At 35.4% G+C, this 26208-nt stretch overlaps 1 protein-coding gene across 1 annotated transcript in view; it reads right to left on the bottom strand.

Moving 5' to 3' along the window:
- tph2 (tryptophan hydroxylase 2 (tryptophan 5-monooxygenase)) overlaps positions 1–26208 on the bottom strand; it is a 50359-nt gene that overhangs the window by 21677 nt on the left and 2474 nt on the right. The window contains exons 3-6 of the mRNA XM_088644541.1: positions 22008–22191; positions 16438–16538; positions 9792–9859; positions 3434–3630 (exon numbers count right to left, since the gene is read on the bottom strand). Of these exons, the coding sequence (XP_088500667.1) occupies positions 3434–3630; positions 9792–9859; positions 16438–16538; positions 22008–22191 (550 nt within the window). The remainder of the gene's footprint in view (positions 1–3433; positions 3631–9791; positions 9860–16437; positions 16539–22007; positions 22192–26208) is intronic.

Here is a 26208-nt window from a genome sequence, read left to right on the forward strand (position 1 = left end):
GCTGTATTTACTAAGAAACAATTGTACAGTGTGAATTTAATATTAATACATTTATTATGGAATTGAATGCAGACAGAGTCGAAGCTGGACTTGTTGTTGTTTGTTGGTGATGACAACGGTTTTGGTCTGCAGCACACCAGATGTTTTGATCAATATTAATCAATGCCTGTTCCAAATATAAGGACAATGTGATTACATGCTGTTATCAGATTAAATTCTGAGACCTTTTCATTGGCAATGCACTGTTTTATTTCAGCATTTTGCACATCTGTTGGAAGACACTTTACTAATACAATGGATTTAGCCTGAGGCTGGGAATGACTTTGTATTCATACAATACCTGACAGGTTTGGAAATTCCAAACTTAAAAATCATTCGAAAATCTAAGTTCTAAATGGCAAAAAAGACAACGGGGAATAAGGAGGATCATTAGTGCTGTAAAAAGCAAGGTACTTGATAATATAATTTTTAAAATAGGTTAAAATTTGCTTCTAAATTCTGCTGCAGCAAAAAGACCTTGTGAATTATTAACATGTTCACTGAACATTCTTGTATGTAAAATTGGAATTACTCAATTACTTGTAACATCAAAGTACAATATACTGTATGCTCTGACTTAAGTTGGATATTTTGATAGAGGTAGATGGGAATCAGTGTGTAGTAATTATACAGACGCTTGTAGTGTGCGTTTAGTTTTTGACTAAGGTCACTCTGCAAGGCTTCCTGTGAAGGACTGATTCTATTTGCCACACCACATTGAAGGGATATAAAAATCATTTTCAAACCTTTTGGGAGGTGATTAAAGTATAGGTGTTTCTTGTTGTGACAGTTGGCACAAGAAGCTGGGATTTGTTTAAACAGTGGTTCCCAGTCCTGGTCCTGGTGACCCACACCTGCTGGTTTTCATTCCATCCCACCTTCATTAGATAACTGCAGCTTTACTTGATTTAATAAGTCGTTTCAGTTTAATATTTACATTTAATTTCTAGTCACAAGATTGGGATTTTCTTTCATTTACAATGCAAAAAAAATGCAACAGGTAAGGCTCTAAAATGTTTAAGAGATGGGAACCAACAGTTTAAATCAATATTTTAAGTTTTTATTTATTAAGTCAATGAAGTGTTTGATTGTGTAACTGAAGACTCGGCTGGAACAAAAACAAGCAGATGTTAGGCTCACCAGGATCATTGGTATATACAGTATAAAGAACATCCATCCATTTTCTAACTGCTTTATCCAATACAGAGTTGCAGTGAAGCAGGAGCCTATCCCACCAAGCAACAGGAGTAAGGCAGGATACACCTTGGATGGGACAGCAGTCCATCACAGGGCACACAGAGACTCAAACCAGGGCCAATTTTCCCACAAGCCAATTAACCTACTGGTATGAGTTTGGGCAGTGGGAGAAAACCCACACAAACACAGGGAGAACATTCCACACTAATAGCACCCCAGGAATTGAACCCTGGGCCCCAACACTGTGAGGCAGCAATGATGACTGTGCCGCAGTGGTTAGCATTCTTACATATCTTCAACAGATCTTGTTCTTATTAGTAGTAAGATATGTTCTTACTCTGAGTTCATTATTTAGAAAACAGGGCAAGATTAAATTGATGACATGCTAGCTATGCCACACACATACATAGCAGTTTAAAGATAGTATGGTTTACAGTATAAGAACAAAATCTAATTATTTCACAGAGATTAGTTTGATCCCTGAAACATTCATTCCTACAGTACTACTTCTGCCATCTGGCAGTATTGTGCAGCAAGCTTTCCATGCCTAGAGGAGTAAAACTAAGAAGCCAGAATTGCATCATACCATAGTTCAGCACTTCTATGTTGTAAGTACTGCATTTTGTAAGCCTCCCTCCATTTCTCCGCTGAGTACAAGCTTAAATGCTCTGTTTGTTTTCAGAACTGTAGTATTTCAAAGAATAAAATGTGTTTCAAGACTTGAAGAAACAGCTCTGGTTTCAACCTGTACACTGGAACTAATTCCCATTACCTTGGAAAACACCTAAGAGAAGGGGTGTTGCAATGTATACTTGACAGTGTTATTAATATTGTTGCACAAAGATAATGATCATGTCTGCAAAGCTCTAAATCAGTCATCTACACTTTAGAAAAAAAGGTACTTACACTGCAGGTGCTGCAAATACTTTTTTTCTTGAAAAATACATTTTGGAAATAGTCTTAAAACATACATACATACTGTATATGTGAACAATTCTAATGTTTTTTTTCCCAAGTTATAATGAAGGATTGGTTTGATGCTTTTCATTTTGTGTGTTACCTTTTTGATGTCACAAAAATAGTAATTCCAGAAAAAAAAGCCAGACGACAAAAAACGAAAAAGGTCTCCACTATGGGAAAAGAATGAGATTCTGTTTTAAATCAAAACATGTTAAACGATTTGCTTTTGGTACTGTTTCCATCCCCTATTAAGTTTTATTTTGGTAGAGTGGAGAATAGTTAGCAAAAATAAAATGAGAAAAGTAAAAAAGCTAAAACCGTGTGTGCACTCAACAGGTGCCTTAATTTTAACCAAAGAAAATCATAGTTGCATTGCAATTTAAGATGAATGGGAGGGTCAAATGTTTTTTTTTTTACCTTTCTCTTCCCATAATCTTCCCATATGAAATTATATAATATGGGTTCAATAAAACAAAAGCAAAGCTAGATTTCCAAGTACATTTGTACTACAGTGTCTGACCATGATTTTAATTAATTTGTATGTTGTAGTGCTTAGCATTTCTCTCATTCAAGTAATTCACTTTACTTCAATTAACTGGCCTGGATGTTACAGCATCCACAGGACTATCTGTGTTGGAAGGACACAGATCATCACAACTTGTATTGTTCTTTTATGTTTAATCAGTCACTGACCTTTCTTCTGTGACTTCCTGTATCATAAAATCAGTCTGTGTAACAGCGAATGTATAAAAGCAGATAAATATCACGTTTTCTTTTATTCATTTACTTTCTCCTCTGTTCTGCGGCACGAGAAATTAAGCTACTATGAAGACTGAGGTTCTTTCTTTCTGTGTCATTTATGTATTCTGAACATTAAGACCTGAGATATGACACAAGTCTATTACTGTAATTCAAGAAAGGTTAATTTGATAAAAGATCATTTAAGATAACTTTGCCCCTTTCCTTGTACAACCCAAAACATTTTAAAGCCAAATAATGCAGCAGAAAAATCAAAAGTGACAAAAAGGGACAGAAGTGAAATAGGATATGTATTGAACTGTTAATTGCAACATATGATTTTATTCAGTTTGACATATGGGAATTCGCACAAATTGAATTTATAGTCATGGGTTGCAGAGCCTTAAAGTGGTGAGGGTACCTAATTTGAAAGGGGTGAAATTGATTCCAGAGAGAGGATTGTTTTCAGCACTGCTGTCCACAATGAGGTAGAATTTACCTTTCAAGAAAGCAGACACATCTTCAAGCTGAGGGATATTGTCTTCCCTGTATCCACAATACTTTGTCAGCAATGGGAGATTCTTCAGGTATTCCCGGCAGGCGTGAGTGGGATACAACTTTGTCAGCTCCTGGAAAACTGTGCCCCAGGTCTTCACTTCTTCTTCTGTGTACTCAATTCGGGGGATGGGCTGCCCACTAGAGGAACAGAGATAAAAGATTCACCCCTGAAATGGTGTACTTGCTTAAGTAGAAACAATCCCAGGCATTGGCATGGCTCAGTGATTTCAATTCCTGACAGATAATCCCAGGGGAATCAGTCAGAACATTCTGAAACTTCTAAACTCGGCCGGAGTTTATTCTGGTGAGAATATGATGTTTTCCACTCTCATGAAGCACAAATGTGGACTGCATTATTACCCTCCAGCTCTGCCAGTCAGCTGATCTGAATGTCATTTTTTAACATAATCTAAAGACACTAAATAAAACCACTCCTTAAAATACCTTTTACTTAAAAGAAACAATCTCCTTCAGGACACTTTCACACACTTGTTCTCTTGGCAAAAGAAATCCCTTCAAAGTCCAGAGATATTCCACTTTCTCATTCCAAATGGCTACACAAGTGATTGTCACATGGACTGTGAAACCTCTCCATGCTTCCCCTAAGCATCACACACCATTCACATTTCCGTCTGACAAAGCACACTGAAGCCATTTGAATATTTTGTGCCAAATGAGGCAGAGTCTGCCTCACTTTTCTAAGTGTAAGATGATTTAAAAGGTAACATGTATGATGATCCAAGTTAAAACAATTGCAGAAAAACGGACCTAAAATTCTTGTCTAGACTTCATTAATGGGGATGAGGTGCACAAATCTGTAGCTACGTGATCTCTTCTAATTGTTTTGCTTCTACCATCAGATGAGAATTCGAAGAGGAACATCATCGAATAAGATGCAAAACAGCCTTATGGAGACAACACAGAACAAAAGACTCTGATTCCATTGTTCACATAAATTCAGCTGTCTCATCCAAAGAAACCACAAGATTTTTTTTTCCATAACGTTCACTTGAAATACATATTTGAAAGATTAAATGTAAGGCTGGAATCATTGGGTGTAATTTTGGGGGTAAGGTGTAGCTTTCTTACCACTGGATGGCTATTACTCTCTTTGTGCATGAGGTCTATGAATCACTCCCAAAAAAATTAACGGAACTATGCAGCATGAAAGAGGGTGGAGATAAAGGAAAATACTATTTTCTCAAATGATAAATGCCTGTATGTTGCAAAGTTTAGGTTGTGTCCCTTGATTTAGACCAAGAATATGTTCATTATTTATGAATATTTACATGTGTTGCTCTAAGCAAATGGGATTTTTAGACATATACACACTCCTTACCCATATCCTGAAACCATTTTCTACTGCTTTACATGTGTGTAAGGCAACAGATGTATAGCATATATTTTATAAAATATTTACTAATGCATACATCCTAAAGGATTCATTCTCACATTGCAAGTGCTAGTCATTCACGAAAACACAAGGGTTTGGATTGAAACGTTGATAATAAACAGAAAAAAGAGGATGGAGAAAGGGTAAACACAGTATTCAAATTGGGATAATCAATCGTGGGGTACCACAGGGATATGTACTAGGACCACTGCTCTTATTAAATTAAATCAATGATCTAGATTCTGGTACAGTAAGTAACCTAGTCTCGTTTGCAGATGATACCAAATTAGGAGGTTAAGCAAACACTTCAGAAGCAGCAAGTGCAGTTCAAAAAAGAATAGTAGAATTCAAGACTGACAAACACCTGGCAGATGACATTTAATTTTTAAAAAAGTGCGGTGTTTTAAAGGCAGGTAGGAAAATAAAAATTACTATTATGAATACAAAATGGAAAATGCCAAGATAGAAGAACTTAATTTAAAAACATCAAAAATATATTGGTGCTCTGAAATCAGTGCAGGGAAGTACATCCAAATACATTCCAGGGTATAAGTGGGTTCCTACACTTAAAGACTGAAAGAATTGAACCTATATAACCTTGTACAGACCAAGCCTCTGCAATAAAGAGGAATTATCTCCATTGGGAGCACAAAATAAATCAAAACCCCAGTTTATAAAGGACTTTTTTTAGTTCTGTGAGTTAGCAATGAGGATACTAACACTAAGAAATCTGATCATATTGTCAGTGATATACTGTACACAAAACCAGAATGATAAATTGAGAGCAAGGCTTAATAGCATTATAATATTTCCACATCCCAGTCCGGGGTAAGAAATATTGTTTTTTCTATTCAGCTTTTGTAAGCTTTATTATTTTTCAACCACCAACAAGGACACAAAAGAAGGAAACCCTCTTTTGGCTTATTCAATTATATTCTACGTGTGAGTAAAATCTAGATTAAAGCTTCAGGACACTGACTGAAATCTATTCTGTCTGCAAACTATAGGTAGTAGTTTAGGTAAACTAAACTGTATTCCAAAGGAAAAAACTCACTCCTGATTATTCTGTTTTAATTAGGTATGCATTTATTTATTGACCAATTGATTACAAAATCTTTATTTAGGGAATTAACTGCAGCTGAAGCAGCTCCAGGACAGAGGCCTTCTGTCCTCTAAAGCAACAGGATCAATACAATCTTTCATTAGTCTTGTCGTTCTGTTGAATGGAGCAAAATGATTTTCTTACACAAGGATCACTTCATTTTAAAGCATTATTGAATTTTGCCAGTGCCTCATGCCAGTAGTCTTCATTGTTCACCAGCCATCTCTAACCCTGCCTGAGTCGTCTGCTCTTCAGATTGGAAAATTAATAAATGCTCTGCCTTGCATACAAACACTGTGTCCATGTGCATCATAATTCAAAGCCAAAGCACTATCAGGACCTAGACTTGCCATGTTAAATTTTCACGGCATACAGTGCTTTTTTCATTTTATGTAAAGAGGTAAATGTTTATCACTGAAAGGAAGCCAAATAATATTGCTGTCCTTTTTCTGGATGGGTGACTTCAAAAGCATGCATGACTGTAAATGACAGCAAACAAGTGAACCACACCTCATAGCTGTCACAGTATTGAAAGAGAGCGAGCATCTATCTCTAAATTGGTAAAAAGCTTCACAGCTATTTCTCAACCTCCACTACCTTTATACGCACTCTACCTGATGCAAGAATTTCAGATAATAGAACTGGTAATGATACTTATTGCGGCTATTTTTGTGCACACACTAACTACAGCTGGAGTTAAACTTCTCTTCACATTGATACAATACATCATAATTATGATTGGCACCAACGATGCCATTGACTGGCAAAGTACAAGCTATCATCAAGAAAAACTCTCTTTCAGATTATGAGAAGAACTATTGTTGAGGAAGCAGGGATACCAAACCCTCCGTTTCTAGTGAGTGTAGCCTTGTAATTTGTCTTCCTTTCACTCATCTGTCTTTCAAAATATTAAGACAATGAGAAAAATAAATTAGCCATCTTTAGCTGAAAGGTTCATTCAAGCCTGGATTGTTAGACTGGAAAGGAAAAAGAAAAAGAGGCACAGTATTGCAAAACTGGCATTTTTCCCCATCTTTAAACATATATAGCAGTCCTAAAAAATAGATCAGCGTACAGTATATCAGTAGGGAGCAATATTTCTTTAAATGGCACGACACGACAGTGGTGGGCCTCATTAGTAACAACTATGACGCACCATACAGAGAGGAGGTGGCGCAACTAGCGGACTGGTTCTTCAACAACAATCTGTCTTTGACTGTAGATAAGACAAAAGAGATGATAACTGACTTCAGGATGGCCCGCACTGATCACTCCCCACTGCACATCAACGGCTCCCCTGTGGAGACAGCTGGAAGTATTAAGTTTCTTGGTGTGCATATCACAGATGGCCTCACGTGGACCATCAACACCACCTCCCTATCTAAAAAAGCACAACAACGGCTCCACTTCCTGCAGCGACTGAAAAGGGCAAACTTAACCTCCCCAATACTATCCACATTCTATAGAGGTACCATCGAGACCATCTTAACCAACTGCATCATTGTTTGGTTTGGGAATTGTAAGGTCTCAGACCCTTGAACTCAGACGCAAGTCCCTGCAACGAATTGTCAATACAGCAGGAAACATCATTGGAGCCTCCCTTCCGTCCATTCAGGACATCTACAACAAACGCTGCACACACAAACCCTCCAGTTCTGTGGACGATCCCTCCTACCCCTCCTGCAACCTCTTGCCCTCCTACCATCTGATAAAAGGTATCGTAGTATACGGGCCAGCTCCCCCAGACTCTGTAACAGCTTTTTTTCCCACAGGCTGTCAGGCTCCTCAACACCCTGGTACCTGCTGCACTTACTCCAAATCTGGAAACTTAGTTATTTTTTGCCTAATGTCAGGCATACTGTCTGATGTGTTCTTTGCACAATCCTGTAAAGTAAATTGCACTATGCACATTGCACTTTATGTACTGTAACCCTGTACCCTGTCAGAAATGTCTATGTCTACATTGTTTATATCATTGTCTTGTCAGTGTCTGTCCGTATTCGCACCGTAGACCTGGAGAACGATATCTCGCTCCTCTGTATACTTGTATATGGCTGGACTGACAAATAAACTCAAACTTGAACTTAAAAGATCTGGAAATTCTGATTGAGCACCTGGACACGAACAGAATGGCTTTTTTTTTTTTTTTGGAGTGCAAGAAAGAAGAAGCCAAAATGATCCATAAACTAGGCCAACCCCTTTCCTCAACTCTCCGTGATCAACAGATTGCTTTAAAAATATTGTCATCCATTCCTGTATTTTTGCCTCTTTCACTTGCTCTGGCATCTCCCAGAAACCTTCTCTTAGGACCCTTCTCATATCTCTGTACCTGTTCTTTCATTCTCCTTATCATCATATTGTTGCTCTCTCGCCCCACACACCAGGACAAGGTTCCCCCATCCAGAATATTGTTTCTTCTTTCCTTTTGCTTTTCAGTACTGAATCAACCAATGATAAATACTGTATATACTGTACCAGCATTATGAAGCACACTCACAATATATGGTTGTTTATGAAAGGTATAGTGATTACATTTATGACAAAGTGTAAAATTGCTTAAATTCCGTAAACAAGTCAGAACAGTAAAAAAAAACAGGGAATTAACAAAACAGAGTAACAGCAGATGTGCAATTAAATAAATGACTGAAAGTACAAAAAGCACTCAGTTACAAAGCCAAAATAATCAACCTTTATTGTCAGAGAACACTAAAAGTGTGATCATCAAAGTCTGTATTACTTGGTTAATGAGCTGTTATCTTTTGTGCTTGCACTAGGAGCACAAAGGCCAAATTTAATACCAGTAATGCATAATATATATCCTGTATGTTTCACCAATAAAGTACTGTATGTATTAGACATAAAAGTATTATACTAGCAATCAACAAGCTGTGTTTTAAAAAATAAGTAATAATATATGCCTTAGTGGTTAACCCTAAGAGAAACTGTTGCCTAGAAATTTATTTCAGTCATTCATACTCACTTCAGTAAAAGTGAGTGCAGATCCATGTACAATATAAAGTACTCATAATCCGTAAAACATGAAGAGAGCATTACAACCTTGTGCATAATTAGGTGTTAAGTGACACTTACAGTACTAATGTTTAATAGTACAGGTTTTAACAGAAATGCGAAAATTATCATTTCCAATTGTTTTATTAGTATTCAGTGTTGACAGTGGTGTTTAGTTTTCAGTTATAAAATGCTATTTTCATCCACTTAAATAAAGTGCTACCACCCTTTGTTTGATATAACACATATACTTTAGATGGGTAAAAAAGTGGTTAGCTTGGAAATTCTCTGAGAATTATCCAAGTTTGTGGTGATTTCTATTTTTTTCAGAACTTGGAGTTCACATTACACAGTTTAGAATTATGGCCAAATTAAATTTGCTGATTTTTAAAGTGTATTAAACCTGTCAAGCAAGTACCAGCAGGTACTGAGATGGTGTGCTAGAGCTCTTGTAAATCCTATATGTAATTGCAGACACTGGTTTCTGAGACCCGCTTTGCTTTTTATTTTTCTTTTAAGAATGAGATCTCAGCAGGTGTTGATTATAATTATGTTGTTACTTTTCCCAATCAGGACAAAGTGATTAACTCCTCAGAAAAAAAAACAAAGCCCATTGCTAATCTTTTCTCTAGTGATAACATAGCTTGTAGATGTTATTCACAAGCTATTGTTGTTTGCAGTGGAGTGATGGAACAATATTTTTTCTTAACAAAAGAAAGAGGAAAGGTTTATATATTGAAAGAGTGTAGCAAACCATCAAATCTCACAGAGAAAAAGAATATATGTTATACTTACTATTTGTAGTTCATGGCAACATCCACAAAATATTTTCTCCTTTGCCGATATACATTGTCTTTAAAACCCTAAAATAGACAATGCATTTATTATAGTCACACTTTATAACAAATTCAAAAATAAGAATGTCTGTAGCTAGTTCGAAAGTACAATTTTTAGTATAAGGCATAAAGATGGAGGAAGAGCCTCTAGCAATCTGTAGGAAAAGATGGCATAATCAGTATGTTTTCTGCTACTTTGTCCTACTAAGAGAAAAATAAAGTTGGAATTATTCTCACTTGCACAGTCTGATTCAATAATAAAGAATAGATAAGCCCTTTAACTCAGCAAACATTTGCATATGCATCAACAATAATAATGGCATCAAACTCAAAACACTGTATGTAGAAATGATTTAATAAATAAGGTCATCATTAATTTCTTTGATCCATTTCCTCTATGCAGCAGCAGTAATAATAATTCCCTTATGTCCACAACTTTGTCACTTTTACTTGTTTCTGTACTTGTACTTTCTGTTTGTTCCACCGGAAGCTTGTCACATTGGTTTTAAATAGCAAACTGATGACTTGTCACTATGAAACTTGTTTAAACTTATTGCTATCAAGCTTTTGCAATGCAATAGCAACATTTAAATGACATCTACAGAGGCAGCACAGAGGCTGTAATGTGGAAACTGGATGAATCTAGCCAGTAGCATTTACTGTACAATTAGTGTTGTTCCAAATCATTGCAAGTAGCATCAGTTATCAGGGAACATACATTAATCCATGAAATTCCTAAATTAAGCACTTTCATTGGAAAAGTTTCTTGAAAATCCATCTCATTAAGCTCATGTGACTTTCCTCCAATCTCCTATTATTACATAACCATCGATTGTAACTCCATAAAACCCCCTGAGTCGTTTGAAAGAGTATTTTAAGGATGCTACTACACTAAGAGAAATTATTGTAGAACTTTAGCCTTAAACTTTTGTTAAATAATTAGAGTTAAAAAACCTAAGGCATTATTCCAATTCAATGCTATGTGCTATGTTTAACAATAATAAAATAAACTGAGAGGCATTAAAAAATGCAACAAATTACAATTGAAACCAATAGAATTTGTTGCATTTTTAATGTCTAGCTGTACATACCGTATCTTGGATGTTTTATTACTCTTTCTTTTCAGCTATCCATATACTAAATTTCCTTTCCATCTCTTAACACAGCCTATTCTTCTTACAGATTGGTTTGATTTTTGATCTGTTATCCAAAAGTCAAACCAATCTGTCAGTTATTCACATGATATGATTGGGCTTTTGCTGGCAAAGGGTGAATAAAGAAAACTCTGTGGTTAAGATGAAGGTCAAGAATGCATCTTCATTCAAAAATTATGGGACCGCTTGGATCCCTCATGTTGTTTTGCAACACTGGCTCATAGCAATTAAGCAACAATATCAGTTAAGCAAGAATTTAACACACCACCTAGCATTATTACTTTCAGAGTAAAAAATTAACAAGGGTTATTGCACTGAGAGTGTAACAGAGGTGATGTTACTCTCCCCTGAAATCTAGACATTGTCAAATTCTGTCATGGCCGAGGACCCGACCTTAGGTAGAGCATCAGAATTATGTGCTGTCTGGAAAATGGCACTGTGAGACTCTGAGCCCATTGATTACTGTGATTGAATTCTAGCAGGGGTGGAGTAGTTACTGGTGCAGTGTAGAATACTGTGGTAGAGGACCTGGTCTTCTGCTGTGGCAGATTTATCTGTTGTCTGGGAAGTGGCGCTGCCTATACTTGGAGTCTGCAAGAAACCAGGACTGAATTTCGGCAGGACTCAGGGAGAGCCCTTATCATAGACGCAACACTATGCTACATGCAGTGCATGAAAGTGTCTGTAGGATAATAAGATAATCAGGTACCCACCCCACTCACTGTAAGACATGGAATTCAGGTTTTCCTTTAAAAAAATTTGGTTGTTGATTTTAATCTTATCTTTCAGCAAATTTCATCTAATTTTAGATCCTATATTTTATAAAAGAAAAATATTAAGAGCAATTTTGGTTAAATCTTTTTTATTCCATCCATTCATGTTCTAACTGCTTTATCCAATACAAGGTTGTGGGGGAGCCAGACCCTATCCCAGCAAGCAACAGGTGCATCCATCGCAGGACACACACAGACACAAACACATACTGCCAATTTTCCCAGAATCCTCCAGTATGTCTTTGGACTGTGGGAGGAAATAGGAGAACCCAGAGGAAACTCATGTGAACACAGGGAGAACATGAGTTCTCCACACAGATAGCACCCCAGGAATTAAATGCGGGGCTGCGCTATGATGTAGCAATACTACCCATTGCTCCACTGTTCCACCACCTATATCTAATTTGTAATATAAGACTAAAATTGAGTATTTTACTCTACCTTTTGACTATCTTTTTCAAATTCCAAATGGCTTCATTTACATTTTTGGAAACTAAATTGGCAGCAAAAGCTACAAAGTTACAATACGTTTTTTTTTAATTTACAAGAACACTGGAACCCAAATGCAAACACTGAATGATGTCAAACTGATCTTTATATGACTATGTCAGTAAACCCTAGCTTTATTATTATTCTGTATTTTTCATTATAATTAAAATAAGATAAAGTAAAAAATAAAATAAAAATAAGAATATAATCTCGAATATAATGCAGTTATATATAGAATATAACTGCAGTGCATGTTATCATTTAGTATAACCCAAGCATGGGGGCCAATCCTTTTGTCTTTGATCGTAGCTACTGGAGCAATTTTATCTCTGTGTTGCCTATTGGTGTTCTAAAATTGGGGTTATAATGGATAATGACCAAAGATAGGCTTGAGTTACCATTTCAATGGGTTCGCAGGAAGATGTATTACTAAGAAGAATGAACCAGACAGAAATATAAATTGAAGGATGAGCACATCAATAGAATAAATGAACAGAAGTTGTGAAAGAGTGATACACTTAATACAGCCCTATATCTGGCATAGTTAAAGCTGTTCAAATAAATCCAAATCCTGGTACTACATTTAACATTATTAGCAAGGGAATACTTGTTAAAATGTTGTTAGGATGTCAATGCAATTTCTCACTATTTTGCTATGGTAACCATTTTTCATTGCTTCTCAGTTTAAATGACTGAGAAAGAACCAATTGACCCTTAAACACACTTTCTTTATCTCTACAATCCCTGGCATTTCCTGAAATCTTAGAGGAGTTTCTTATTCTTTTTTAATTGAACTCTTGGGAAACAGACAGATAAATAGAGAGTATGGAAACGTATTTCTATTCTGTCTATCTGTTTCTGTGATGACTCATAAGAGAGGACTAATGCTATTTTAGAGGCCTGAGCATACCTTCTTTAAATATATTTCAAACAATCAGATATAACTTAACAAAGAGACAGACGTGTTATATTACCTGCAATGTGAGTTTGTCTGTAGTTTTTTCCCATTTTCAGTCTATGAACTATTTTCAGTACAGTACCAATCATTAATAAAAACACTTCCTGATAATCTTAATCAGATGCTCTCAGCATATTTTGTTGGTTATTTTCTTTATATACTTTTTATTATCAAATGTTATCATTGAACAAAATGCTGTATACATACAGTATGTATTGTAAAGGCGTAGGTACTGAAATTGCCCAATGGCACTGCAGCCTACATAAATATGTGCATTTACCGATCTAGTTTAAGGAAATAAGGCAGCTTTCCATTTGCTCAGGAAAACATATACAATTCTAATCTCCTTTTTCTTATGCTTGATCCACATCAGCTATCAAGCAATGAAATAAGTCTCAGTAATTTGCCTACTTACAATGCACAGAGAAGGTCTATATTTCATATTGGCAGAAGAGGCATTCCCTATTATTAGAGAGTACTGAAAAATACATTGAAGATAAATGATTAAATTGAAGAAATTTAATAAGAGGAATCTGAAATACATGCTGATGATACCTACTGGTTGAAATGTGTTTAAGGAGGAATACTATGCAATCTTTTTAAAATAGCACCAACCACCCCTTGTCTGCCAGTAAACATACTGTATCTTTAAGAAACCATAATGTCTTATATGAAACATAAAATCTTATATTAAAATTACATATTCATATCATTAGTCTTTTTTTATAATCTTTCTAATTACTTCAAGGATAATACCATATTTGTTATGTAACAGTTTAGGTCAATTAAACATATTTGTCTAAAGATCCAACTGAGCAATAAATAACAACTCTAGCTGTACAAAGCATCCTAAAGTTCTCTGTACAAATAAAAGCTAGATAAAAGTCTAAAGACTAAGGTGCTAAGACAGCCTTTTATTCAATTCAATTCAATTTATTTTTATAAAGCGCCTTTCACAACAAGGTTGCCCCAAGGCATTTAACAAAGCAAGTGATCATACATGTTCTGAATACAGAACAGAAAAGACCAGAAGACAACGGAGGAAAGGAACCAAAAACTACTTAGTAAGGAGAAAAAAACCTCTAGGGATCTAAGTCAACTGGCTGCCCAACCCCTTTGGGCACCCTAACATTCTACAATTACAGCTTTTAACATAAAATATCTCCTCTCAGTCAGGAAACATGTAACAGGGATACTCGATAACACAAAAATATAAACATATGTTACAAAGTTACAAACTTTCAAACTAAATTTCAGTTTTCAGATTTAATGAAGAAGGATGAGATTCCTCACAAAATGTTAATTCCCAAATTAAAAGCTGTAGATATCCAAGGCAATGTATAAACATGGTTTGAATTCTGTTCAACAAATAAGAAATAGTAAATCATCTTAAGGGCCAAAACCACTAATTGGGTCAGCACAGTCAGTGACGTACTACAGAGCTCTGTTTTAGACCCATTGCTCTTCCTGGTCTATAATAATGTAAACTCTGGAATAACCAGCAAACAAGTGTACCGATAATACAAGAATCGAGGAAGTGGTACTGTAAATGATAAAAGGTTTGACTTGAATAAAATCACAGACTGGGCACATACCCAGCAAAAGAACATGGAGAAAGTAGGAGACAGCAACTTCATTTGAATACCGTGTTTTTAGTTTTCATTTCACCTCAGACCTTACTAACATATTGAATAACTAAGCAGTTCAGAAGTCAAATCCACTTTCTTTAACAGCAGTGTTTTCAAGGTCTTAATCAAGTACTAATTGATTGATTAATTTGCCACATACTGACAGGTTAAAACAACGAAATCGCTTTGGGTGAGCAGGAAGGCTGCCTCTCGTATCACCTTTCTTATGCTTTTAAATAGATGTTCTCAGTTTCTGGAAATTCAGGGGCTGGCTGATGAAGTAAAGTATAAATTGAGTAAGTTACTAACTGTGATGTTTAAAAGAATTTTAAGGTCATTATAATTTCTAAATAAGAACAGTGCTAGTGATATTGCATATAATGATATTACATCTGAATTGGTCCCCTAATGAAAGAAGAAACAAGAAAATTAGGATATAATGTAAGAGCCAAGGAATAATGGATTTTGCAGTTTCAGTGTTTGGGTGCAATGTCTAGAGATGGTTTCCGTAGTAACCATTATAACTGATTTCACAATTTCAAATAAAATGGAGAATTTTCTTAACATGGAACCAAGGGAAATTAAGTAAGTATTAAAATAATCAATATTTAATATTAATTATCTAATTTGCACTAATGTTAAGATATTGTGCACTAGACAATTAACATTTTCACAGAGGTCTCTGAATCTAAATGTTAACATGTTTTTATGTTTACCTACAGTATACTGACATAAGCAATCCTTTTAATAAATACCTGCTATCTCACTGATTATACAGTAAGATCTAAATAAAAAAGTATCTCAAAATAGCCAGGATGGTTATATAAATTATCTGATTTTATTAGAATTAATTTTCACATTCATTACATAAATTATGTTATCATCAACAAGAACTCATCATTTTGGATAAACTATTTTCACTAACTTAATTTAAAACAAGTTCTATTCGTTAAAATGATTTGTTCAGAAACTATGCATATTAGGTTAAATCTAAAGAATAACACAAGGAAAACATAAAATTAGATCTTGAAATATTTTGCCATGGCCTCAGATGAAGGTACTGTAAATGCAGCCTTTCACCCCATTTCTAGTAGGTTCCAAGTAAAGTTAATATTTCATAGCACCAAGTTCTTCATTTTCCAAATCATTTACCAATGAATAGCAAAAGGGAAATTCCTGTTCTGTGATGTGACAGATTTTGCCAGCAGCTTTTGATCATTCACTTTGAATTTCTGGGCATTTTTTGGAGTGAGAGTCTTAAAATGGTTCCGGTCTTACCTTCTGAGTGACAGCTGGAGTATAAAAGGGAGAGTAAGGACTTAAAATTGTACATCAACCAATACAGAATCACAGTGACACACACAGCTTCTTAAAAGGGCTGTATTCTGTGTAATAAAGAAAAACACATAAGTACAGTAAATGCAAGGATAAGTGTACAAATAATGTTAAATTGGGTGAAAAGAAATGATGTTGTTAAAAAGCATTGGAGAAAATCCTGCACTTCTCCCTTATGCATTTTCTGATGCACTTATGGTTTGTGTCCATGTTCTATTAATATAGTTCACATTTCATGCTGTACTTTCATGAAGGCTAATATACTTACAGGATGATCAGCGTCCAGTTCTGATCCATACATCAGCACCCGGTGAGAACATTGATCGAGCTCTGAAATCTTCCTTGGAAACCATGGCACGCCATCAAGCTCTGTTAATTAAGATGCAGAGTAGTACCATAAAACAATGCCCATGGCTAAGGTTGTGTTGTGTGGTCCCTTTTTCCTAAGTTTCTTATTTGCTTGCAACGCTTCCTTTTAACACACAAAAATACTTTGTGATAGAATCTGAAGGCAAAAAGGCCCTAAAGCTGGTTTATCCTGATTTGTTGCCGAACGTTCGTGAAGGTTCTTATTTTCAGTTAGGTCATGTTATGACATTGGTGTTTGTGTAGAAAAAAGGTTCAAATAATTCAGATTTTTAAATCCATAATAACTTAAATAATAGTACCTCTTTGCTTTTTCTTTTTTGTTAATACAATGCTTTTATTTTATGAAAATCTATGTGAACTGGTAGCAAAAAGAGTGATACCAGAAAAGAACACTTTCTATAAGAAACCAGTCAAGTATTCATTGGACTACAGGCACATATTTAACAAGAAACAATTACAGTACAAGAAAGAGATATAAGTGGTGGTATGTGATGGTAGAAAGGAACATACTTATCATAAACTAAACATATTAAAAGAAGGAACGTTTTATCAAAGCAATGCTGTATTACTTGCTGTATTATTGTTCATTTCACATTATGAAAAAAGAACATGACCAGAACAGATGTTTGAACCTGAAAATAGAAGCTATACCGGTCAAAATATAATATGGTTCATATCTCTCACCTCTAATATATCTGATCACTTTCTTTGGTACAAGAACCAAAAACAAAACTCAAAGAAATGCCAAACTGTTTTAACAAGAACCATTTGGTTTCCTTTTCAGGATGGGTATTTGGGCAGCTCTGAACAAGAAACACACTCTGACACAAGGATGAGCAAAAAGACTCTCAAGTGCTTTGTTCACTCTCAAAATTAATTCAGACTTCTCACAACCATACTTGGAGCTGAAATCCCAGACTGAACTTTCCAAACTCACTCCTACTAACTAAAATACCTCTATATAGAAGTCAATGTCCACATTCCCTACCATTTCCAATTAAATCTTTACAATCAGAGAGAATTCTTATTAAGAGTTTTTGGACTGTTTTGAGGTTGTCAATTGTCTAAATATCCAAACCTAGTTCCTCTCATAAAATAAAATTGTGAAAAATAATGCCATGGATTAATAATGAAATATGATCAAAGGATTCCCAGCCGAAATCAGACTTTAGGTGAAAGTTATAGCTGAAAGTTATAATATACCATTCTTATTAGTATAAAGGAAATAACTTCAGTTGTTACAGAACATTCGATTTTTCCTGTAATACTAGTTACACGAAAGAACCATTAGTGCAAAGGACTGATCATTTGTAAAAATGTCACCACAGGCCAGTCTCGAACATGACACTCTAAGTCAGTCCCCTCTCCTGAAGGGACATAGTGCCTTGTAAAAGTATTCAGACCATTGCACAATTTCACATTTTGTTATTAAAAAGCTCATTATACTATGAAGTAGCAATTAATATTAGTTAAATACACAACCTACTCCACACTCAAAGCAAAAGCAAAAATAAAGAAGTAAATGGATAATTGAATGAAAAAAATGGAAAGGTTATGATTGCCAAAGTGTTCCAATTCTACTCAGTGAGTTGAGTGGCCTCTATCTATAGCTGTAATGGTGGTTCACATCATTACAAAATAAACTGTGTATACCTACAGTATCTCTGTAAGTTCACTCAGACAGGTATTGAATTCAACAATTCAGAGTAAGAAGACCTTTAATACTGTATCTCTTTACAAATGGAGAAGTCAACCATTTTTTTTTGTTTGTTTGTGCCTGTTCAGTTTTGCCTCCAAACTGAACAGGCACACAAGGAAGAAACTGCTGAAAGATGCCACTGTGAGGCCAATAGAGACATTAAAAGAGTTACAGCATTAAGTGGCAGATAAAGTCAACACTATCCTGCTCTCTCTACAAAGGTCTCCAAAACAGGCTTGTATGGAACTAAAAACAATCTCACAATCCACATGGATTTTGCACCAAAACACCTATGTGATACTTCAACCATGTCAAAACCTTTTTGGTTTACTCTAAATGCAAAGTGTTACAACTGGGGGATGCTCAACATAGTGCATCACTGAGTCATCCCCAGTGTCAAGCCAAGTGGTGGCAGCATTATATTATTGTCCTGCCTCTCATCATCAGGAACTGGGAAACTTGTCAAGACTGACGGGAACATAAATGGAGCAAAGTACTGGGAAATCTTAAGAGAAAACCTGCATCAAACCTATACTGTAACTAGGAAAATAATACACCTTTTAGCATGATCCAAAGCACAAGACCAGAACTACAGTTACACTGAAGTGTCTTAAGAATAAGAGAGTGAAAGCACTTGAGTGGAACATGTAAAGGTCTGACTTCAATCCTATTGAAAATTCTGTGTAAAGACTTGAAAACTATTGTTCATAAGTGATCCCAAAGTAACTTGAGAGATCGTAAGCGAATCTGCCAAGGAAACAACAGGTAGGAAGAAGAATTATAGTTGAGTGAGCATTAACAACAGATAGACTATAGTGAACAGAGAACAAAGATCAGCAAAACTGGATGGCCTCTGTGTCCTGAGAAAAGTGATACCACATTGGCTGGTGGGCACTATGAAATGAAAGGGAGACAAACTTGCTCCAGACAAACAAGCCACAATTAACAGTGTAGAAAGTAGCTTGCTGCCTAGAGAAAAGACCTTAGGGCTTGAGATACAGGTATGACTGTTAGAGAAATATAATAAACATTACAATCAATAGTACAGTATGTAAAAGTAGGGAGTAATAACAATATAAAATTGTTATATATAATAATAGCAATATAAATAATGACATGTTGGCATTGCAATAATAATTAAAAATATTAAAAACCAAAACTCCTTCAGACAAGGAGTGATTTCCAAATAATTAACAATATAATGATCACGCATGCCATCATCTATAATAACCAAGCTGTGCTTTTTAAGAGCTGGCAAATCTGCTGTACTTGTACTGACTTGTTAATAAATAATACATAAAGTAAATGCGAAGTAAAAGTCTTCTTTTTTTTTGCTTTCTGTAATAAGCTTTCCTCCTGTGCTGCAATCAACACATGGAAAGCAGTATAGTGACACTGTTACCCCAACTGAATTTTAATAATAATAAATTAACATGCAAATTCTCATTGTATCATACTTGGCTGTTTGTACTCGGATTTTGCATCACCTCAGATGAAGCACTAGCTGAGCAATAACCACCAGCTGCATTTAGTGGCATCTATCATAAGATCCACATCCTCTAGCATTTTCTTCTCTTATGGCATTTAATATAATTCTGCCAAATGCCAGCAGAAAGAAGGGAATATGTACTGTCAACCTTTTTAAATGTGAGACTTTCATTTAAATATATAGCAGGGAAATTCAAGAGTTTGATGGGAATTTCAGACTGAAAAGCTGAGTTGTGTGTAGCAGATGATGGAGCTGTGTGTCTCACTGTCTTAATCGTTCTCTGTGACTGCACCTCGTTGGATTTTAAAACACATTTTATGGGCCACATAGCCTTTGACTTGGCCTCACATTATTCCAAAGGAATTTATCTCACAGTAATGCAATCTTTACACAATGCAGTATGCCAAATTAGCCAAAATAACTGATCATATACTGACTTTTTTTCAAAATTAACTACTTGTGGCAATTGTGTCTGGATTTCATTCTTTTGTATGTTAACTCTATAGGCCTTGCTACTGTATATAATAGAAGTGATAAATACAGTATTTTACAGTGCAGTTCAATATGTTATTTCACAATGATCACTACTATAAATGAAGTTAAACATAAGTCAAAGTTGTCTTTAATGATACTTTTTTCTAGTCTGGCATAGTGCAAACAGTACATACAAAATGATTTAGCTTGATAAATGTTCTCTTTTCGATCTATTGCAAAAGTATAAGTACTAGTATAGAGATTTTATTTTTATTGATCTTTAAAGAATTAAAGCATAAAGACACACTTAAGACAGAATTAGTTATGAGAACATTTTTCCTATTAGGAATATAAGAAATAATATACAGTAGCTGTGTTTATTTGGAAACCTAGAAAAACACATCACACTTTAGGATATTTTAGTAAAGGGAATTACATTTTAAACATTAACAATGAATGGATAGAGATTTGATATGCACAGAAATAATAGGTGAAAGCTCTCACACATTTTTTGAGAAAACACATTAAAATGACCTATACACTCATTTTCTCACAATTCTAAGAGCACACTACGATATCACCTTATTATTTATGTTGTTAATCGTGCAAAAGTATATTTGCTAATTTATTCTTCATTAATTGGATTAAATATATAAAAAATAAAATCATTTTAAATCATTATTTTTATCATGGTTAAATGGAACATGTAGAAAAATCAGTGTTCTTTTATTTAAACGACAAAAATCAGGTCATCTTCCATTTACTAAATTAATGATAACTATAATTTCATCAATAATGCTAAGTGAAATGAAGATATTTGGTGAACATCTATTTGTAAAAATAATTCCTCTAATACACTTTCCTGTGTAATATTGTATTTGTTACACATACATTGCAATTAATTTGTCTTGCTATTTGATGTCATACTTTCATTTTGGTAATGAAACAAGTCATCTAAGTCACTATGTACAAAAGCTAAAATGTTCATGTTGAAATTTTATACAGTATAAAGACTGTATTACATGGCAGAGTCTTGACTATAGAACTCTTGTATTAGTAGAACCTTTGTACCACTGTATATTTTCACTCAGTACTGAATTGCAGTAACTGCTATACCATATCAATTTTGATCTTTTGAATTTCTGATTCAATATGCAGGGATTATTTATTTAAACCCCGAAGTGAAAATGAAATCACGTTTTAATACTTCTTTGGCCCAAGCAGGAGATTTGCATATGCAAAGCTACCCATGGCTTCTCTCTGCTTTCCAGCCTGGGATAACTGAGGCAAAAATCAAGGACCTGGAACTACATCCATGCTCAACCTTTCATTAAGCCAACTGGCACGGCCATTTGATGAGATTTCATACTCGAAATGAAATCAAATTGCGAAGTGAAGCTTTTTTTAACTGCAGTGGGCATGTGTGTTAAAAGCATGTAACTCTAGCCCTTGGGCCTGCGTTTCTGCTTACAGCAGAAATCATAGATCAAACATATCTAACAAAAGGTTTTGAAAACACCGCTTTACACAGAAACATGCCATCTGAATCACATAGGCAGATGACACAAGCAAGAAGCAGCATATACCCTACCATCAGGGGAATTCGTAATTTACAAAGCATAATTTCAGGAATCAGGGGAACTTTGAAAGTATTTTTATGAAAAAATATAAATCCAAAAATCACAGGTAAAAAAAGAACCACAATAAATATGTTTAAACCCAGTTACTCTTTTAGGTCTGTATTCAGGCAGTTAAAAAAAAAACCTTTGCAGTCTGATTTATGAGAAAACAACCATTAGCAGCTCACCTTCCTCTTCAGTCCAAACATTGTCAGGTGGGTTAAGAGAGATAATGTTAACGTGAAGCTTCAGAAGTTGAACCAGCTCATTAAATTCTTTTTTTGTGCAGTTACAGTCAGCATAGATCTCCACTTCCGAGTTTCTCCGCTTGGATTTGCGTGATTCAATATGAACCAGATTCACGTGTTTTTCCTGGGAATCAGAACAGAGACGTGGTGAAGTTCTGTGACTAGAAAATGTGCAAGCACAATGGACAAAATAAATCTCTCCTTGCACCCTCAACCACCACAGACATATACAGTATATAAAAAGTGTTTTAAAACACATACAGCTTTATAAAAAATGAATAAAACCTACAAAAAATGCCATTAAAAAAGACATAAGCCTAACATGACTTGGTGGAGCAGTGGTGGGTCCCTGGGTTCAATTCTTGATCTGGGATGCTATCTGTGTGGAGTTTGTATGTTCTCCCAAAGCTCATGCAGGTTTTCACCGGGTGCTCCAGTTTCCTCCTTCAATCCAAAGACTTAATTGGCTTCTGGGAAAATTAGCACTGGTGTGTGTGTGTGTTTGTGTCTGTGTGTGCTTTGCGATGGACTGGCATCCTGTGCAGGCTGTATCCTGCCTTGTGCCAGTTGCCTGCCAGGAACAGCTCTGGCTCTCCTGCGACAATGAATTGGATGAAGCGGTTAGAAAACACATACATGGATGGATAACAAACTGCAAGAAAAAATATCTCAACCAGGAAGCAAAGGCCACAGAACTGCACTCACCCTGAACACAAAGCTAGTCATATGGTTCACAGAGAAAAAAACAACTCAGAAAAACCCTTGTGAACACAGGAAAGCATACACAAATCCAAATAGAAGATCATCCATCAGGGAGTAGAACCTAGGACACAGGGTGTCTGAGACACACCAGTGTGCTGCCCCCCCACCCCACCCCACCCCACCCTCCCCAAAAAAATAAATGTAAAAAAAGTTCTTCTATTGAACGCATTTGCTGGTGAATATTTTATTAAAATATCTGCATCTGCCATATCTGTATTCTGAGAATGAGAAATATAGTTACAACTCCAGGCTTTTGGATTCGGTTCTGACTGCAGTCTCCTGTCTTTGTTGAGTTCGCATGTCCTCATTCATGTTCGGCTGGGTTTTCAGAAAGTGATCTGGGTTCCTCACGTACAGTATAAGGGACTGCTCTATGTTGGGACTGTAGTAGCAGCCACTACCTGCCACTAGAGGCTGTCAAAGGTCATCTTTTACAAGAGAAAGCTTTTGTTTTACTGGATGACAATTAGTGAATTGTATTACCGGTTAAGTGCTTGAATGCACATTTTCCCATGGGAGTAGTCAGTGGTGACTTAGTGTATACAAAGGGCTTGCACAGGTGTGGTGGTGGTTAGAGAGCAATCTTAGCAGTGAAGAAGAGGACGACTGGCTTTTTTCTGTGTAGGATTGGTTAATACTGTACAATAAACACTTGTGCTTCTCAAAGTGTTGTTTGTCGTGAACTCTCATGTTCTCAGATCCTCAGGGCCACCTTATTAAATGGGGGTGGGTGTCTGTCCCAAGGTTAATTGGCTATGTTAAATTGTCCAGTTCATGTTAAGGGGAACTGGGTTCCCACCCTCATTTACCCTACTCTGTCAGGACTGGTTCTGATGGCTTTCCTTTCAAGAATCCAAGAATGGAAATACATGATACTACAGAGAACATGTTTCTTTTTGTGGAACACCGCGCAAGGATTTTCATTTTTTGGTGTCTGACATTGTATTAATACTTAATAAGCAGTATTAATACTACATGCATTTGTTATATGTAGTATTAATACACTTCTTTTTTCACCACAGTAATGGACCACTTTTGGTAAGTCTTTGATAAGTTTTCCTGCCCTTGACAGTAATAGATTTTCAAGTACCCCTCTTGAATGAATGCAAGGGACTATCACTGACCTATTTATTAATTTTATTTTCCCCTGAGAGTGACCTAAAAAAGACTGATCTTAATAAACAAGCAGGACAGGCAACTAATGCCAGAGCTAACTGAAAGTGCATTAAAATATAAGGATTTATTTATCTTAAACAGCATATAATGTGCATTTTAAAAGTATATTTAAGGCAAAATGTCTATAGCACGATTGCTGAAAAGAATGCGTGTGTAAATACTCAAATTCAAACATAGCCACCATTGTAATTATTAATTTGAATTGGGATAACTGATCCTTGAATATGTTAAACACCAAAAAGATTTGTGATATATTACACAATTGTTCGATCTTTTCTATAAAATCCTATACTCCTATATATATATTATGTCAATATTTATTTATTCAATGGATAGAGTTCAGTATCATTTCCTTCAATTCTAAGTTTGGAAGAAAACTGCTAAAGGGTGATTTGATGTAAATTATGTGTTATTCTAGAACCATATTCAAAAGATATACTGGCTGTGCAGCAGTTGCTGTAGCATAAAGCAAAAGTAAATATTAGTAAATAAGATGTAGATACATAGCTGTTATTTTTGCTGTGGCTGTTTTTTCATATTCAGTCAGAAAATACATTTTACTCCTCAGTCTCAGTCTTCTCATCAGAATAGAAGATGGGTCTTATAGCCTGGAAAGTGAGGACTTGAACTTTGGCTATCAGATTGTGTATGGATGCTTCTTGTTGGCTCATTATAGGCAGTGCTGCTGAGGTTGGTAGGTTGGAGCAAGTTATCATTTCCCAATCAAGACGATCACCGAGTACATACAGTATGTACATCAATGCCTTGAGAATGTTTATGCCTTGAGAATGTTTATGCCTTGAGAATGAAGTATCCTGACTCTCCAACAGTAATACATCAGGATTATTGGCTGCTGTTAGTGTGGCAGTGTAGGTGCCTTCAGGTGTGATGAAAATGAAATGGCAGTTCAGAGTAAAAAATTCATAACTCATATTATGACTCAAATAAAACAGCAATGAAAAATGGCTACAATTTTTTCCCTGAACAAAAGTCCGAATACTGTTTTTTTTTTCTATGGAATGCAGATTGCACACTTAGTGCTTCGAAACGTTACAAAAACAGGAGAAAAAAATAAAATTAACATATACTGTACATATTTATATATGCTACCTGTCTCTGCTACATTTGTCTCTAAAGAATGCTCAGCAGCTAATACGTTGTGTTTCTTCTTTCAGTGTGGAATTTACCTTTACTTGTTCCTTTGCAGTCAATGCACAAACGCAGTGCAAATTTATTATGTTGCAGTATTTCATTTTCAAGTTTAAAATATACACACTGCACTGTAGCTCTTGAAATGAAATGGCAAAACATAGCTTCAGGCTGAGGCGTTTATTGTACACTACTGTACGAATAGGAACAATGCATGTCCTATCCGTTTCATGCTCTCCTGGTCACTACACAGTCTTTGCTCTTAATTTGACCAAAAACTTGTACACCTTTTTGACTCCCTTCAAACAGTCCTTGGCCTGCTTCTAAATGGATGGGTCTTCTACTGTTTAGGTTCTGAATTAAAAAAAAATAATATAATCACATATAATACATCAGGTACCACTTCAGGAAAAGGCTTACTTTTCTTTAACAGCGTTTTTAAATGCTGGCATTGTACAGTATGTATGTAAGAAGAATTTCGCCTTTAGCCTTCTAGCAGGGGAACCTGAAGTGAACCTCCCTCCACACACAAAAAGTCATACATTGCAACAGAGAAACATCTGCTCTGTGTTCTCATTAACAAATAACTATATTAATACCCTCACACAGCATTCATGTACCAATGGTATATGTCTGTGGCAAATAAAAAACTAATTTGTTCTAGTAATTAATCTTTTTTGTTCTTAAGGTAGACACTGCTTATTTTATTTCTCAAAATGGAACGAATTATTAAAATATATTGAAATGAATTAATAACATTTAAATGAAAGCTCACATAATACTGTACATTCAATAATAATAATTATCAATATTTTTAATGTTTTTTATATAAGAGTGTCTTACTGTATTCCGTTTTGTAATGCTGGATTTGCAATTGGTAGTAAATTGATTCTGCCCCTACAAAGATTAATTAGTCAAGCGCGCATAAAGTAATTACAAAAAAACATCTTATGAGGCTCGCTTTACAAATAATTAACTGCTGGACTACACTTGTGGCAAATGTTAATCAAACAGCATGTCAGTAAAGTTAAATCTGTCACAAAAACAACTCTTA

The sequence above is a fragment of the Lepisosteus platostomus genome, chromosome 9 (assembly GCF_059453375.1).
Source record: "Lepisosteus platostomus isolate fLepPlt1 chromosome 9, fLepPlt1.hap1, whole genome shotgun sequence".
NCBI lineage: Eukaryota > Metazoa > Chordata > Actinopteri > Semionotiformes > Lepisosteidae > Lepisosteus > Lepisosteus platostomus.